This window comes from Aspergillus bombycis (genome assembly GCF_001792695.1).
Source record: "Aspergillus bombycis strain NRRL26010 chromosome Unknown contig00005, whole genome shotgun sequence".
Classification (NCBI taxonomy): domain Eukaryota; kingdom Fungi; phylum Ascomycota; class Eurotiomycetes; order Eurotiales; family Aspergillaceae; genus Aspergillus; species Aspergillus bombycis.
This window is the reverse complement of record NW_019170007.1, coordinates 361,763-378,891: the sequence shown is the minus strand read 5'-3', so window position 1 is coordinate 378,891 and position 17,129 is coordinate 361,763. Positions and strand designations below refer to the sequence as shown.

At 49.9% G+C, this 17,129-nt stretch overlaps 6 protein-coding genes across 6 annotated transcripts; 3 read left to right on the top strand and 3 right to left on the bottom strand.

Moving 5' to 3' along the window:
* Positions 1-686: 686 nt before the first annotated feature.
* Positions 687-1,348, bottom strand: ABOM_001359 (putative ubiquitin conjugating enzyme (UbcK); the record flags this gene model as incomplete). The annotated part of the gene is made up of 3 exons (XM_022528489.1): positions 687-792; positions 846-1,178; positions 1,242-1,348. The coding sequence occupies 3 exons, from the start codon at positions 1,346-1,348 to the stop codon at positions 687-689; spliced, it is 546 nt and encodes a 181-aa protein (XP_022393818.1).
* A 1,168-nt stretch (positions 1,349-2,516) lies between these two features.
* On the top strand, positions 2,517-4,205 carry ABOM_001358 (putative serine/threonine protein kinase; the record flags this gene model as incomplete). The annotated part of the gene is made up of 2 exons (XM_022528488.1): positions 2,517-2,602; positions 2,690-4,205. 2 exons carry the CDS (start codon positions 2,517-2,519, stop codon positions 4,203-4,205), a joined length of 1,602 nt encoding a protein of 533 aa, XP_022393817.1.
* A 466-nt stretch (positions 4,206-4,671) lies between these two features.
* ABOM_001357 (uncharacterized protein) lies at positions 4,672-6,804 on the top strand (the record flags this gene model as incomplete). The annotated part of the gene is made up of 2 exons (XM_022528487.1): positions 4,672-4,714; positions 4,862-6,804. The coding sequence occupies 2 exons, from the start codon at positions 4,672-4,674 to the stop codon at positions 6,802-6,804; spliced, it is 1,986 nt and encodes a 661-aa protein (XP_022393816.1).
* Positions 6,805-7,516: 712 nt separating this feature from the next.
* Positions 7,517-8,436, bottom strand: ABOM_001356 (3,4-dihydroxy-2-butanone-4-phosphate synthase RIB3; the record flags this gene model as incomplete). The annotated part of the gene is made up of 3 exons (XM_022528486.1): positions 7,517-8,042; positions 8,132-8,249; positions 8,373-8,436. The coding sequence occupies 3 exons, from the start codon at positions 8,434-8,436 to the stop codon at positions 7,517-7,519; spliced, it is 708 nt and encodes a 235-aa protein (XP_022393760.1).
* A 939-nt stretch (positions 8,437-9,375) lies between these two features.
* ABOM_001355 (transcription factor TFIIE subunit TFA2) lies at positions 9,376-10,251 on the bottom strand (the record flags this gene model as incomplete). The annotated part of the gene is made up of 1 exon (XM_022528485.1): positions 9,376-10,251. One exon carries the CDS (start codon positions 10,249-10,251, stop codon positions 9,376-9,378), a length of 876 nt encoding a protein of 291 aa, XP_022393815.1.
* A 637-nt stretch (positions 10,252-10,888) lies between these two features.
* On the top strand, positions 10,889-17,081 carry ABOM_001354 (putative filament-forming protein (Tpr/p270); the record flags this gene model as incomplete). The annotated part of the gene is made up of 2 exons (XM_022528484.1): positions 10,889-11,180; positions 11,230-17,081. The coding sequence occupies 2 exons, from the start codon at positions 10,889-10,891 to the stop codon at positions 17,079-17,081; spliced, it is 6,144 nt and encodes a 2,047-aa protein (XP_022393814.1).
* Positions 17,082-17,129: the final 48 nt, after the last annotated feature.

Genomic DNA, 17,129 nt, shown 5'->3' with positions numbered 1-17,129 from the left:
TATCCCTATATCTGATAGCAGGAAACACTGTGTTTCTCATGGTCCCACATTGGGCATTATTTTCGGCAATTGATGCCGCTGTCCTTCTACTAGCTGTTAGTGAGCTGTCCGTGCACATGGATTGCCTGGCAGCTCATCGGGTACAGTGACCCATGTACACCTGCCCATCACGGAAAAGCCAGAAAAGTCAACTACCCTCAAATCGATTGTAATGGATAGGGCCGCCCTAGCTGACTCGGGATTTTATCGTCACGCCGGATCAGGTGTGGCAGGATGACACCGGCCTCGCTGCTGTATGGACGTACATCAGCTAGGCTGCCGGACATCCATAGCATCTTAGTACGCGAGACGGATCAGGTAAAGATCATTAGAGAAGTATGTTTAACCTATTATTAAGTTGCAGGACAAAGAAAGGATCATATTTATTCCACGGGCGCGAGCACTCTTATACCTGAGTTAAACCCGCGGTCCCATAATAGAAGGTGAACCCAACGCATAAACTCCAGAACCATTTGTATCCCTTATGCATCGAACCGTACCCCTGAGCCAAAAATGCAGGAGCTACAAAGTCTCCAGTGAGACGCCCCAAGAAACGACGACACACAGACCCTATGCAATACATCCAAAAGAAACATGGTCTGTCCTTAACGCCACATCACGGCAACAGCCGACAAAGTCATTACAGTTTACTCAATATCCTCAACGTCGCGGTGTCTCGCAAGAACATGACGCTTGTATTCTTCCTGGTTTGTATCCCACAACTCGGCTGCCTGAGCGTTAAGGGGACTGGCACTATTAAACTGTCAGTAAGATGTATACCACATGCAAGAGTATCGATGTCTCACTTGTTTGGCTCTCCGAGCAAGCTTTGCAAGCTCAGGAGAACACTCTGCACGTTGTACACAGCACTCCATTTATCCTTCAAGATATCCAAGCAGATACGTCCGGAAAAGTCCACATTCGGATGGTAGATGGGAGTTTTAAAGAGGACGGTTGGTGGAGAGTAAGGATAGTTGTTGGGGAAGGCAAACGAGAGCTTGAATGTCAAGCCCTCATATGGAGTCTCGTTGGGTCCGCTGATGGTGGCAGTCCAGGAAGTAAGGTTGCCATCGGCGTCAGGAAATGCGGAGATACCAGGAGAAGGCGAGAGCATAAGCTGCATCAGTTCAGCCTGGAGGCTATACGGATGGGTAGAAGTCAGCATCGATTTCTCTTTTTCATTTATCTTCCAAGGACTATACCGTTTGGTTACGCTTTGGCTGTCATTCCGCTGAGGTGCTGAGTTCAGCTTGGACGCCTCGAGCGCCTCTGGAGCGGAGTTCTGAGTATCCTCCATTGTGTAGTCCATGGTGACTTTGCCGAGAAAGCGAGGGAGTGAAGATAAAATACTTGGATCCTTCCTGACGAAAAAGTATTACGAAAAAAAAGACTTCCGGAAGGTTGTGGAATGTGAGTGACAGTAGCAGGAGAGAGGTTGCTGTCTGGAATGACGCCGAATGCGAATGCGGTACCGCAGTTGGCTGGAAGTGGACGGAACGACCCACAGAATGAACCGCAGAGGATCTGATCGGATTCAGAGCAGTCGAAAGTTCCAAGATTGACTTTCGAAACTTGCAATGCAGGGATAGACAGGAAGAACAAGGAACCTTACAGGTGTAGTATTATTAACCCCCAAACTGGCAAGGACAAAGAGACGGTTGGAGTTTTGCAAACGGGGAAACCTTGGAAGGTATTCGAAGCCCTTCTTCGGGCTCCTTTTGTTTACTGTACCAACCAAATAAATGCACCCCCGGCAACGCAGGCAAAAAAAGCCCCGCCTGATCTCACACCATACTCCGGAGTAAATCTGACTCGTCTTTCATTTATCACGCTATCAAATAGAATTTGGCTTAAAACTGCCTCGTGAGATGAGGTCGGAGATTTTTGTATAGCGTGCTCTTTCCGTATGATGCTCTCCAGCTCAACGATAGCCTGTACAAAAGGTCGTGTAAAGTTTCGGATCTCATTAAAATCTTTTCTCCAGTGTCCTAAATTTACAAAAAAGCAGGGCGCTGCCACTTAGCATACTCCATATGGCAGGCGACACGCTGCTGCGGGTCTAAAAATGTATGACGGGCATTAAACCAACCACGATCCTTTTTGATCACATTGATTCCTCCGTCGCATCAAGCGAATGATTGACTTGCTGTTCTGCCCCTGATTTCTGCTATATCCGTAGACTGATCTTTTCTTCTCTTGGTAAAGCTCATACACATATCTGCTATCCAATCATTTAACCATGTTTCTCTCGTGTTTTGCCCTCATCATGAATGTTGCGCCCGGCGGATCAACATATTACCCAAAGGGGATAAAGTGGCAACTCGCGTGCCGCGTTTCTCAGCCATCTTGAACCCTGCCTATCTTCATCTTCCAGGATAATGGGGCTAAACCTGGCTTTTATATGACAAGGATCTTTCTGTCTTTTTACTCACTCCGACTGACCTCGTACAGTCAGGCTCACAGAGGGCTACGTCAAGATGCACCACTCTCAACTCGCCCCGCTGCCAAACGATTTGCCCTTTCGTATCGTGTCCAAGACAATCGGCCAGGGTGCCTACGCGTGGTATGATTATTATTCTTTACCCCATCTTATGTGTATTGCACTGTACACTGCAGTTTGCTAATCCTATTTCGTGTCATTGTATAATAGCATCAAAAAGGCATGTCCATCGCATACGGATAACCCTGTCTTCGCCGTGAAGTTCATCCATAAAGAATACGCTGCTCGACATGGCAAGATCAGCCCACGACAATTGCAAATGGAGGCGACGGTACACAAACACATCGGCGATCACAATAATATAATATCATTCTTCCAAACCGGAGAGGATGGGGTCTGGAGATGGATCGCTATGGAATTGGCCGAGGGAGGCGATCTTTTTGACAAGATCGAGGCCGATGAAGGTGTGGGGGAGGACATCGCTCATGTTTATTTCTCCCAACTTGTCAGTGCAGTGGGATATATGCACTCGAAAGGTGTGGGCCATCGCGATATCAAACCGGAAAACATGCTCTTGACGGCAGATGGGAACTTGAAAATTGCAGATTTTGGCCTGGCAACTTTGTTCGAGTATAAAGGGGTGACAAAGCTTTCCACCACTTTCTGTGGCAGCCCGCCTTATATTGCACCAGAGGTCATTACTTGCAGCAACAAAAACCATATGAAAGGGATTGGCTACCGACCGGATCTGGTCGACATTTGGTCATGCGGAATTGTCCTTTTTGTTCTCTTGGCTGGCAATACACCCTGGGATAGCCCGACAGAGAGTAGTTACGAGTTCCACGAATATGTCACAACTAACGCACGGACAAGTGACGAACTATGGCAACAGTTGCCAGTTGCGACATTGTCATTACTACGGGGTATGCTAAATATCGACCCAGCCAGCCGCTTCTCTTTGGAAGATGTTCGGAGGCACCCCTGGTATACACGGCAGAACAGGTTTTTATCTCCGGATGGCAGACTCAGAGACCCCATCAATATGGCTACAGCAATGTTCGAGTCTCTTCATATAGACTTCTCTCAGGATCCCCTCGCTCGGCGAGCGAATAGTAGTGTCGATCCTTGCCGAATGGACATGGACATAGGAGATCTGGACACCGACTTCAGGATCTCGTCGACACAACCTGAGATGCTAAGAGGCGACATGCTAGTTGATTGGGACACACCTCACTTAACTGACGTCTTTTCATCTACTCAACCAATGGGACAGCCTCTTTCGGTGGATGATACCTATGTAGCTGACACGCTTGAAGATGAGCCGTCCATGTCACAGTTTTCTCCTCATCCGTCTGTGCCTCTCAGCCGAACGCAGAAGGCACAGCAATTCCGTGATATAGTACCATCCCGGCCTCTGACTCGCTTCTACTCTACATGGGAGCTCAAAATCCTTGTGCCCCTCATATGTGAGGCTCTGCATCGCCTGGGGGTACCCGTGCCATCAGTGCCCGCGGTTTCTGCTGGTGATGTGTCGGCAATGATAAGAATTGTGACCAGGGACGGCCGAATGTGCACGCTTCAGGGTAAGGTCATTATTGAATGCGTGTCGGAGGGTCTATTTGAAATTGAACTTGTGAAAGTGAAAGGTGACCCACTGGAATGGCGACGTTTCTTTAAAAGAGTCGCTGTTCTCTGCAAAGACGCTGTCTACAAGCCTGAGGGCTAAACGGTGGTACTGTTTATCAGGCCCTTAAAAGTTTCGTCTCGGCTCAGGCCAACCCTACGCTCTTTTCATGTGGGACCTGGTAATGGGTCTCCTTCTGTACGACTAATATGATTTATGATGAATTGGGTAAAAGATATCAATTGGAATTAGGAGCGTGCATATGCTCTGAGATATTCGAAGGATCTAAGCAGAGCCCTGGCATGAAAACCAATAGCAGCCGTTTATCGTACATTGTGTAATGAAATCAACCATCAACATGGGCTTTCTTAATACTGCGTAAATAAATCGTCTCCACCCCAATGCGTGCTAACACGTGACGCCAGTCAGGCTGAATCACTGATCGCGGGGAAATTTATAAAAGAAAAGTCTGGAACCCAACAACAAGAGTCGGCTTGTCCCACATTTTTGTAGTGAGCCCCAATTGGATCTGTCCGGCCTCGATGGTGTCTCCGGACCAGTGTTCCTCATGGAGAAGCTGCCCGTAGAGATTCTTGCTAAGATAATTGATTGTAAGCGCATCTAATCTCATTTCTTTCGAATCCCCAGCCAGTTTACACTATTCTCCACACTCCGGTCTTTTAGTGCGGATGGCCCTTGTGTAATAGTACCTTTTGCCACAGTCGCTATACGAGCTAACCATCCTTGTGAAACACCAGATCTCACGCCACATGAGCAGGTACAGCTTCAGTCTGTCTCAAAGCGATTCTTCGGGCTCGCGCGGGACAATAGCCTATGGAGACTCCATTGTTATGAGCAGTCATGGGCCGCCGCACACGCCTCTCACTCGGCTAACAGGGCCTCGGCACGCCGTGTCACAGATTCCACTACGCCCCTTAGCTCGTTGGGCCAAACTTCTCTTCGCTCCCTAATCCAACCAGATACTTCGCTCTCGAACGGGGATCAGAATGTGTCATTTGCTGAACGGTCAAGAGCGGCGGCAACGTGGGATCCGTCGTACGAGGGTGAAGATATCGACTGGTATTCGGAGTATATCGCTCGGAATGGTCCGATATCCTTCAATTGGCTCCAGCAGCCCTTTGCAAAAGAAAACCTAGGGAAAAAGACGCACCGCGAGGTCAAAGGTATGGGATTGCTCCGGGATTGGAGCTCTGCGCGAGAGAACAAGGCTATCGCACCATTAGACGACGGCAGTGTTTGCATTTGGGATCTCAACCATTCCCACTCAATCGGGTCTCAGTCTACCAAGGGCCGGATCCTTGGAGTTAGCCAGCCGGGCATCCTAATGGCTAATCTATCCGGCCGGAGGGATAACTCGGCGGCCAAATCAGGGCTGGAGTTTATCAATCTTGGGGAATGTGTGAGCGTGGACTCAATTCGTCGAAGAGCATATCTTGCCGTTGCCAATGTGTTGAATGAAGTTGATCTCGAGACGCTGAGCGTAATCTCACAGCAGCGTTATCCCTGGTCGATCTTTGCCCTATCTCAAGAGACGGATTACTCTGTGCCATTAACTCTAGCTACTACGTTGAGCCTTCATATATACGATGGTCGGCTATCTGCCACCGAGGAAGAAGAGGCGATTAATCTTCGGTGTGAGAAACCAACACTTTCGTTGGTCCCGAAATCACAGATCTATGCTCCTCCGGATTCCCCCCTTCTCCAACTTCGACCCAACGGGCAGCCTCCCCATCGAATACGAAGCCCCAACCCCTTGGAGACAGGTGAGGACTATGCTCCTTTATTCCAACCAGGACCACTTGCCCTACTGCATCCCCCCGCCCCCCACGTGAATTCCATATTCCTCGCCGGGCGATTCCCAAGCATCTTGCAATATGACCGACGATTTTTTCCCCGGCTGCAGAACACGATTCACTCAGGAGGTCGATTATGCGGCCTCGCCTCTGTCCCAGCACCACAGTTTCCTGTGTCTTCTGGGTCGTCCTGCCCAGACTCACATAAGGTTGTCGCTTGTGGTGAATACAAAGGCAAAGGCTCCCTTGAGCTATACAGCCTTATGCCGTCGGGTGCGCAAGGAGAGAACGGACCATCGGATGTATCATCCAGCCTAACACCTGTGTATCAAAACCGACAGAGTTCTGCGAGCTTGAAGGTGTTATCAGTCGAGTCGCACGGCACCCGTATAGTCTATTCTGACGGAGATGGGAACATTAAGTGGGTTGAACGAGACGGCCAAGCCGAAGTTCGTCGGTTCAACATCAACGACTACAAACCTCGTCGGAAGAATGAACAAGACTTGACTGGATCCAGCACTAATATGCATGGTGAGAACGAAGAGGCCCGCGGCCTGTGGAACGACTCATCTAGTCCTCGGAGCCACGACGAGGTTGCTCGGAAGATTCTACCCACCGGCGGAAATTTAACGGGAGATGAACTCCTCGTCTGGACAGGCGAACGTGTTGGTCGCATTAGATTCGCCGATACGGATGGCTACGATGAAGATGAAGAGGAAGATGATCTCATCGATCTCAGTGAAGATATGGACGGTGCTAAGCGTGAGGAGTTACGAAACAGAAGACGTGAGTTCCGGATGCGGGAGCGCGAATATTCCAGCATGATGCGGAGAGCTTTGGAAAGACAGGCCGATGAAGTACGGCGGATGGGTGGCTTAGGGCTGTAAGCCGTGAAGCTACTTTTTTGCATTTTACGAGGCCCACTGGGGACCTTGGCTACATACTGTTCGGATGATATACCTTTTAGATTGTTTCACCTCTGCTCTTTATAGACAGCACCATTAGCAAGCGCAAGATGTTTTTATCTCCTTTCGTCTTTTCATTATCTGCATGTATATAGGTGGATGCTATAGTATTAGAGTCTATCTCTATCGTAGTGCGTATTGCCAAGGCTTTCGCTTTAGACAGAGGCATGCAACCAGATAGCAAGAGGGAGAGTCGCGGAGTACGAAATCGAGAAATAAACGAGGACGATACTTTGCTATATAGATTTGGTTATGGTTGTGGTGGTTGATTTTGCGATAAACGGTCAATGCTCCTTTTCAAATAAAATGCTTCATAGACTAAAGTTACAGACATATAGCCAACATTTTTTTCGGTCTATATCTATTCCTGTAATTCATATTGCCCTGTCACATCCATTTCATAACTGAGAGAAGTATGGTCATCTGATATCCCATAGATGTCCTTTTGCCCGCCCAGCCTCCAACTTTGCTTTGCAATAGTACATACAAAAACAGCTCCATAAACAGGTCGTAAACATGCACCTCGCAATGAAAAAGAACCAAGAAAGATGGGGAAATTGACAATAGAAAAAGAGAGAGAAAAAAAAAGAAAAGAAAAATGAAAAAAACTTATACAACATTGTCACGCTCAAACTTACTGCTTTCCATTTGTGAAAACAGGAGGGCTACCTTCTACTTTCTCGACGTATTCAACCAGGTCTTCGATGGTGCATACCTTGATGCCCCATTTCTTGCCAAACTTCAAGCACCCATCACGTCTCATCATGTCGTTATTGCCACCGATCTCTGGGACACCCGGGACCAGCTCTCCATCCTCCACTAACTCAGCAATCACACCAGCTTGTACCTTACCGGTCAGACGGCAGAACTCGACTGCGGCTTCAGTGTGTCCTCTACGCTCACGCACGCCACCGCTCCTGGCCTGGAGGGGGATAATATGGCCCGGTCTCCGAAAATCTTCGGCGCGAGCAGTCGGAGAGGCAAGCGTTCGGCATGCAAGGGCGCGGTCCTGCGCAGAGATACCGGTGGTAACGGTTGGGTCACTTGAGTCGACGGAGATCGTGTAGGCGGTTCCTTTCGGGTCTGCGTTCTCAAGCACCATCTGGGGTAGACTGAGTCGACTGGCGATTTCGGGGGATACAGGTGCGCAAATTAAACCACTGGTTTGGGTAAGGAAACGTTAGTGACTATATATGAGACGCATGCAGTTGGGAGGATGTGAGAATATCGGGCTGAGCGGGTTTCCTACCTTGTGAAGCGAACCAGGAAAGCCATCTGAGCGGGGGTAATTGAGTCGGCAGCAATAATGAGATCGCCTTCATTTTCACGGTCTTGCGAATCAAGGACAATTATGAATTCGCCATTCTCTATGCAGAGTCATGTGGGTTAGCGTTGCCGGTAGGAATTGCCTCGGGACGTTTCCACATGAGTGCACCTTCGGCACAAAGGGGAAGAATACAGAGGGGAGGGGCAAGGGGAGCAATGCTCACTGAAAGCCTTGATTGTATCCTCAATTGAATCGAATTGAAGACTGGGATCGGTGTCTGCTGGCATGTTGAGTCGCGAAGATTTGCCCCTCACTTGAGCGGGGCAGAGGAATATATGTGGCGTTGGTACTTGTTTCTTTGAGATTGAACGTAAACACGCCCAAGTTTGAGTCCGGTTATTCTGACGTATGCAATTGGGACAGTAGATTTAGTTTGGACGTTGGAATTGACTCTTTTCCGAATGTGAATGAGTCAAGCCGATAATGGTTATCTCCGGGTCGGTGTGCGGAGAAGTACGGATACCGGATACCGAGATGCAACTCTAGAGTAGGATCGAGGGTAACAGGAAGGGACAGAGTTATCTGGAACTCGAAAGAGATACTTCTATAGTCGGAAAATGCCGGTAGCGCAGCGATATATATATGGTTAGAAGCAAGCGGAAGGGAAGGGAAGAAGAGTGGGAGGCCCGGCCTTGAGTCGATCACTAATGGTTTGTCATGTATGGAAAATCGGTGCCGCGGGTGATAACTCCATCCCACTTCCCTTTAAGGTAGTACTACTTCCCACACCGAGGCTGTTCCCGATTTAGGCGCGCTGCGCGCTCAAGACATGCCTATCTTCCCTTTCTGGGGTAGATCTCAATAAACTATATGTTGATGATTTCAATTACAGATTTGTGACATGGGTCTCATCTGGAGAGCATCGTAGTGATCTACGCAGTGATATTGGTTCATATGACGGTTTTGGGTATCTATATTTTATTAATATATTTTACAGGCTGGACAGCAACTGGCGATGAGCGAAGATGCTAGCCAGACTTTGAATCGTTTGATGAAACTCAAGTTCCCGGTGTATGCTCCCCCGAAGACGCCAATAGATGCAATGGGACCGATCTCCATGGTCGTGCCAGTCTCTATAATTCAGTTTCAACGGAATGCGCAGCTGAAAAGCGCAACTGCAGAAGCCAATAATCAACATTCTTTTTTCCATAGCCTTAACGCTTCAATCATCGTTTAAGATGTGAGTAATCTCTCAAGACACCCATCATATGGGTGTTAGTCGTCTTGCCACTGCGACGAGGCTTCTTGACCTTCTTATGTTCGATCTTGGGTCGAGCTTTGGTGACCTTGTTTTTGTTCGTGGGGGTAATCCCGGCCTTCTCCAATTCCTCCTTGACAGCCTGCTGGTCCGGAACTCTGATCTTCTCCCAAATCTGACGGAACTCGTCATCGAAGTGTTGTATCAAGGATGGATCATTGGCCCACACCATCTTCGCATGGTCGTCCTTCTTGTTCCGAGTAACAAGGAGTTTTCCTTCTTTCTCTAACTGATTGATGGTGTCTTCCACATTTGGCCAGCCTTCCCGCAGCTCACGAACGCTCATTCCAGCAGCGGTAGACTGCGACTGGAGTTTCTGGAGCAACTGCTCGGCAGTGCGGATATTGTGTGGTGGGCGAAAGCTGAAAGTGCCTTCTCCGTTTGCTCCACTAGGATCATACTGGACCTTCTCATGCATCTGAAGGATGCTCCGTAGTGCCTGGACATAACCCTGATCATTGGCCCGATGTTGAAGAGAGAGGTAGGAGACGATATCCGTAAACCTAAGCGGGACGCCCTTGTTTTTCATATGCTCGATTGCAAAGATAACCTGTGTCATAATATCCTTGCCTGTGCCAGTATTGGCAGGCTGCGAGTAGACGATATCTGCATCGTGCCTTTTCCGCTTGACATCGCCGCTCGGGGTGGGTGTGGAGGCCGACGATGGTACTTGCGAACTACTGGCAGAGTTGTTATGGACGAACCGTCTCTGCTGTGGCATGCGAGCCGCAGCAGCCACGACGCCAGCGTTGAAGCTTTTGAGTTGCTGCTGGAGATGCGACATGGTTGCGAGTTCTCAAGCAATAACCAAACTTATAGTTGAGAGAAAATGTGACGTGAAGGGTCCAGAAGTTAGTAATATGAGGCAAGGCTTGGCTCACCGGAGCCAAACAGAGCTCAAGTAGAGGTCGCGATAGCTCATTCGAAAGTCCAAAGAGAAATACTGTCACCTAGAGCTATCGAGTCTACCCTGGAGTAAGGCGCACCGAGAAGGCTGTCAGCAGCCTTTGTTGGGCTTGATAGATGCGCTGTTCTTTGCTGCTGTAACCATAGCCTCCTGTTCATCCGGAGAGACACATCACGTGATAGCATCGGCGCGCTTAACCGTGTTGGGAGCTGTAACCCAGCAGCCCGAATGCAAAGCGTCACTCGTCACCCTTTTGTCCATAACCTATTAATCATCAATCTACAGAGGTTTTATCTTCGCTTGACCTCTGTTGCTTCTCGTAGACATCTCTCTTTTGATGTCGTCATGAGCTAATTGCAACCTTAAGCGCTGTGTGCACGTGTCAAAGACAGTGCATATCACGCCTACAGCAACATCGTCTGCTCACCTGAGTACACGACGTTCGCTCTGGGGCCTTCTTAATTAACCATTTATAAGTATAAGCGGCTTTGTTCTGCTGCCAACCTACGGCACCATGGCTACCACTACGATTGAATTGCCTTACCTGTCCTCTCATTACTCCATCGCGGAGTCGACCCTTACCACTCTTACCCAAGCTCCTACGGTTGAATTAGTGAATCAACTCCTAGAAGCGATCACGAAGAAGGCCCGAGAATACGATCATCTGAAGTCCGATAAGCTTCGCCTGGAGGTAGAGCTTGAAAACGCTGTTCGCAGCAGTGAGTCCAAGGTCAAGGTCTTGAAGAGCTCTGTCGAGAAAGGCCATGCAGAAGTTGAGGAATCCAGGAAGAAATTACATGAATCTGGTTTGTGCTACCAATGCTGCGCTGTGATGCAATTGCTTATCTGCTATAGAAAATATCCGATCCAGCCTGGAATCTGAGATCGCCACCTTGAAATCCTCTTCTACCTCCAATGAATCCGAAGTTAGCTCTTTGAAATCCCGCATTTCCTCCCTTGAAGCCTCAAACCGGGACACACTAGCACTTCTTGAATCAAAGTCTGCAGCATACGATAAACTCGCGGAAGAGCTTTCGACACAACACAAGAAGACCATTGAATTGAGACGTGAACTTTCATCTGCTGAGCAGAATCTTCAGGCTGCAAACTCGGCATCGGCGAGTGCCCGTTTCCGCGAGCAGAGTCTCCAGCAGGACTTGGATTTGACAAAGAAGAACAACGAATGGTTTGAAACAGAATTGAAGACGAAGTCTGCCGAGTATCTGAAATTCCGGAAAGAAAAGAGCGCTAGAATCGCCGAGCTTCAGCGCGAGAATGAGGAGGCGGGTGCAACCATCGACTCCTTGAGGCGCAGCGAAAACGCCCTTAAGAGCCGGCTCGATGAGGTGGAGCAGCGCTATGAAGAGTCGCTTTCGAGCATCCAACAGCTCAAGGAGGAGGCCATCCAAACAGCTGAATCATTCAGAATTGAATTGGACAGTGCGAACAGGCTCGCCGAATTGCAAGGAAATGCCGCGGAAACCGCCAAACATCGAGTCCAGGAATGCCAATTGGCCTTAGAAAAGGCGAGGGACGATGCAGCGGAGGAGATATCCCGACTCCGCGTAGAGGTTGAAACGGAACATTCCGACAAAGAAGCTGCTGAACGCCGCATCGCTGAACTTGAGCTCACAGTGAGCCAACTCGAGTCCGAAGGTGTCGGCGGAAGGAGGTCCATGAGCCCAGCACCAGGCCTTAACGGTGGGCCTAGCACGCCTGTTCGTCCTGGTACGCCTGTTGGTACCTTTTCGCCTAGAACTTCTCGAGGCAAGGGTGGCCTCACTCTCACGCAAATGTATACGGAATATGACAAGATGCGAACACTACTGGCCGCGGAACAAAAGACGAGCCAGGAACTCCGGTCAACGTTGGATGAGATGGTTCAGGACCTTGAAGCAAGCAAGCCTGAAATTGATGAGTTGCGCGCTGATCATGCAAGACTGGAAAATGCTGTTGTTGAGATGTCTAACATTCTTGAAACTGCTGGAAAGGAGAGGGATGATGCAACAAAGGAAGCAAGAAAATGGCAAGGCCAGGTGGAGGGTTTGGCTCGTGAAGGGGATATTCTGCGCCAACAACTTAGAGATCTGAGTGCACAGGTGAAGGTTTTGGTGTTGGAAGTCGCCGTTTTGAAGGAAGGTGAAGGTAGCTACGACAGGGACGAGCTCGAGAAGATAGCTCGAAAGGAGATCGAGGATGCTGCTGCAGATCTCACTCCTACGGGACGCTTCATTAGCCAGAACTTGATGACGTTTAAGGACCTCCATGAACTTCAGGAACAGAACGTGACCCTCCGACGGATGCTGAGAGAACTCGGGGATAAGATGGAGGGCGCCGAAGCTCGGGAGAAGGATGCTGTCCGTCAGCAAGAGCAGGAAGAACTGAAGGAATTGAGGATCAGAGTACAGACATATCGCGATGAGATTGCAAACCTCGTAGCTCAGACAAAGAGCTACGTAAAGGAACGTGACACTTTCAGGAGCATGCTCACACGTCGGCGTCAGACGGTCAGCGACTCTTCTGCCTTCTCTCAGTCTCTACCGCTTGGTACCGCACCCCCTGGTACTGCAGATGAGCATATGAAGGACGCACCTGATTATGCTGAGCTACTTCGCAAGGTGCAAGCACACTTTGACAGCTTCCGCGAGGAGTCTGCCACTGATCATTCTGCCCTTAAGCAACAAGTAAACGAGTTGTCGAGGAAGAACAGTGAGTTGTTGAGTGAGATTAGCCGGTCCAGCAGTCAGCTGGGTGCTGCTACCCAGAGGGCGGAACTGTTGCAAAGTAATTTCAACATGCTTAAGAGCGAAAACACTGAGCTCCAAAAACGATATGCTGCGCTGTTCGAGAACGCAAACCGCCAAGATCTTAAGACACAACAAGCAGCTGAAGATTTAGTGGAAACCAAGGGACTTGTTGAAAGCCTCCAGCGGGAGAATGCGAACCTGAAGGCTGAGAAGGACCTCTGGAAGAATATCGAGAGAAGGCTGATTGAAGACAACGAGACATTACGGAATGAGAGAAGCAGACTTGACTCGCTCAATGCTAACCTGCAGACAATTTTAAATGAGCGAGAGCACACTGATTCAGAGAGTCGCCGTCGCCTGCAGCTCAACGTCGAATCACTTGAGTCCGAGTTACAATCAACTAAACGGAAACTCAACGATGAAGTTGAGGAATCTAAGAAGGCAGCCCTGCGGAGAGAGTATGATCATGAACAAAGTCAGAAACGGATTGATGATTTGGTGACTAGCTTGGGATCGGCTAGGGAAGAACTAGTTGGGGTCAAGACAACTAGAGACCATCTGCAGTCTAGGGTGGATGAGTTGACTGTTGAACTCCGGAGTGCCGAGGAGCGCCTACAAGTGATGCAGTCTAGACCTAGCGTGTCCGCTGCTCCAGCTGAGGTGCCTGCAACTCTGGAAGATGGTGCACAAGAGTCTAGTTTGACACGTGAGCAGGAGTTGGGTATCCAAGTTGCTGAGTTGAAGCGCGATCTCGACTTGGCCAAGGGCGAGCTTGAGCATGCTAAGGAACAGGTGGAAGACTATAGGGCAATCAGTCAAGGGTCTGAGGAACGCCTGGAGTCTGTTACCGAGACACACGAACAGTACCGCGAGGAAACGGAACGCCTTGTCGAAGAGAAGGATAAGAAGATTCAGGATCTTGAAAAACGGATTGAAGAAATCTCCTCCGAGCTTTCTACTACCAATAGTGAACTATCTAAACTCCGCGATGAGCAAGGAGATGTTGCCCGCCGCCTCGAGGAGCAGAAGTCTCACCTGGAAGCTGATATCACGAGACTAAAGGACGAGAATGAACGCCAGCTTGCCGCAGCCCAATACCATCAAGCAGATTTGAAGGCTCAGGCAGAAATTTCACAGCACGCCCAGCAAAACTACGAAAGCGAATTGGTCAAGCATGCCGATGCTGCGAAGAACCTACAGCTAGTTCGCTCAGAAGCTAATCAGTTGAAGCTTGAGCTTGTTGAATCTCGTGCCCAAGCCGACACATATAAGAAAGATCTGACACAAAAGGAGGAAAGTTGGAATGAGCAAAAAGACAGGTATGAAAGTGAACTCTCTGAGCTGCAGAAACGCCGCGAGGAAGTCCTGCACCAGAATTCCTTGCTTCACTCACAACTTGAGAATATTACAAACCAAATCTCTGCTTTACAGCGGGATCGTGCCAACATTCCTGAGACCGAGGACGAAGGGGAAAGCTCTGCACCCAATCTGGAAGGCCTTCAAGAGGTCATCAAATTCCTGCGTCGTGAAAAGGAGATTGTCGATGTTCAGTACCATCTATCAACACAAGAGAGTAAACGTTTGCGCCAGCAGCTCGAATATACGCAGTCTCAACTAGATGAGGCGAGGCTGAAACTTGAACAGCAACGCCGCGCTGCTGCTGACAGCGAGCATACCGCTCTGAGCCACAACAAACTCATGGAGACCTTGAACGAACTCAATCTTTTCCGGGAAAGCAGCGTTACGTTGCGTAATCAGGTCAAGCAAGCGGAAACTGCCCTTGCGGAGAAGTCTGCACGTGTCGATGAGCTCGTGCAACAAATGGAACCTCTGGAAACACGGATAAGAGAACTTGACAATGTGGTGGAGACAAAAGATGGGGAGATGAAGCTCTTACAAGCAGACCGCGACAGGTGGCAACAGCGAACTCAGAATATTCTTCAAAAATACGATCGTGTTGACCCAGCTGAGATGGAAGGGTTGAAGGAGAAACTGGAGACTCTGCAAAAAGAGCGGGACGAAGCCGTGTCAGCCCGCGACACCTTGCAGGAACAAGCAGCTACTTTCCCAGAGCAACTAAAGCATGCAGAGGAGAGGGTGCAGGATTTGCGTGCAAAGCTTACCGAACAGTTCAAGGCTAGATCGAAGGAACTTACTGGGCGTATTAACGCTAAGCAGCTGGAGTTGAATACGGTGGTGCAAGAGAAGGAAGTCATTCAAGAGGAATTGAAGACGACTAAGGAAGAGTTGAGCGGGTTGAAAGCCAAGTTGGCGGAGAAGCCAGTTGCACCGGCCATTGAAGAAAAACCTGCCGGCTCTGGTGTCGACTCGACGCCTGCCTCTCAGTTCCCTGCACCAACCACTCAACTGCCTGTTCCTAGCGACGATGAAAGAGTAAAGGCACTTGAAGAGAAGGTGCAGCGCCTGGAAGCTGCTCTTGCCGAGAAGGAGGCTGCTTTAGCGGAGAAGGATGCCGCTATAACCGCTAAGGATGCCGAGCACGAGATGAGGGCTAAAGAGCGTGTAGAGAAATTGAAGGAGACCTTCAATAACAAGATGGCAGAAGTCAGGACGGCCCACCGACAAGAGATAGAAAAATTGAGGTCCAATCAACAAGCCGCGCCACAGCCGCAAGAACCAGGAACTCCTGTGTCGAAACCAAACCAGGCTCCTGCCACTCCTGCAGCCCCCGCGACTCCTGCAAAGACGGAAGGAGAACTACCGCAACTCACTGATGAGCAAGCTAAAGCACTGGTGGCCAAGAACGAAACCATTCGGACCATCATTCGAAACAATATCCGAACAATGCTTGCTAAGGAGAAAGAGAAACAGGGGGCTCAGCCTTCGGCAGGTGTGAGTCAGGAAACTTTGGCCTCCATGGAGCAAAAGTTCAATGAGGAGAAGGAAGCCCTCAAGAAGGCTCACGAGGAGGGTGTTGAAGAGAAGATCAAATCTGCCGTCGAGCTATCTGATAAGAAAACGTTGGTTAAGATCAGTATGCTCGATACACGGTGCAGGAATGCGCTGGCCAAGATCGACGTTGTTCAGAAGGCGGCCGCCGAGACTCCTCAGAAACCTGTTGTTGAGGTGTGGGAAATAGCGAAGACAACTAAGGCTCCGCCGCAAACCCAAAAGCTTGCATCGGCTGCATCCCCCGCACAAGTAGCGTCACCGGCGCCCGCGCCAACACCTGCCCCAACACCAGCGGCAGGAGTGGCACCGTCCCCATCACCGGCTCCAGCACCGACTCCTGCCCCGACTCCTGCCCCGACTCCTGCGCCTGTCAACCAGCAGCAAGGCCCAGCAGCAACCGGCTCTGAAACGACAACCGCTCAAGCCAAGGGACCTGCCCCAATCGAAGTTCAGGGCCAAGGAGGTGTGCAGCAGCAGCAAGAGCAGCAGCAACCACCACAAGGTACCGAAGGCACAGCACCGTCAGCGGCGAATGCCCCCGTCAACCCCTTCGGGCAAAGTCAGAACAAACAGCCTGCATCGCTACCAAGTAAGCCTCCTGCTGGCGCTAACAGTGGAGTTCTTAGAGCTCTGCAGTCTGGGTTGCCGGTTGCACGGGGAGGTCGAACAGGCGGGCGTGGTGGCCATCAACAACAAAATCCATTTGGTGGGCAGACCCAGCAGCAACAACAGCAGCAACAACAGCAACAACAACCCCAGCAAAACCAGGGTCAGCCTCAACAGCAACAGCAGGGCCAGCCATCCCAACGTGGCACCGGTCTCCCTCGAGGCCGCGGAGGCCGCGGGGGTCATGGCCGAGGTGGCAACCAGAATGTCCAGACTGCAAACCTGCCACAGGGGCAAGGCCAGTCTAGTCCACGTGGAAACCTAAATGCTCAAGCTCGCCAGTTTGTTCCTCACAAGCGGGCCCGAGACGACGGTGGAGAGGGTGGTAATGAAGGAGCTGGAAAGAGAATGCGAGGTGGTGGTCATGCGAGAGGTTCTTAAGACTTGATTTTTTTTTTGTTTCTGGGTTTTCACGTTAACTTTTCGTTT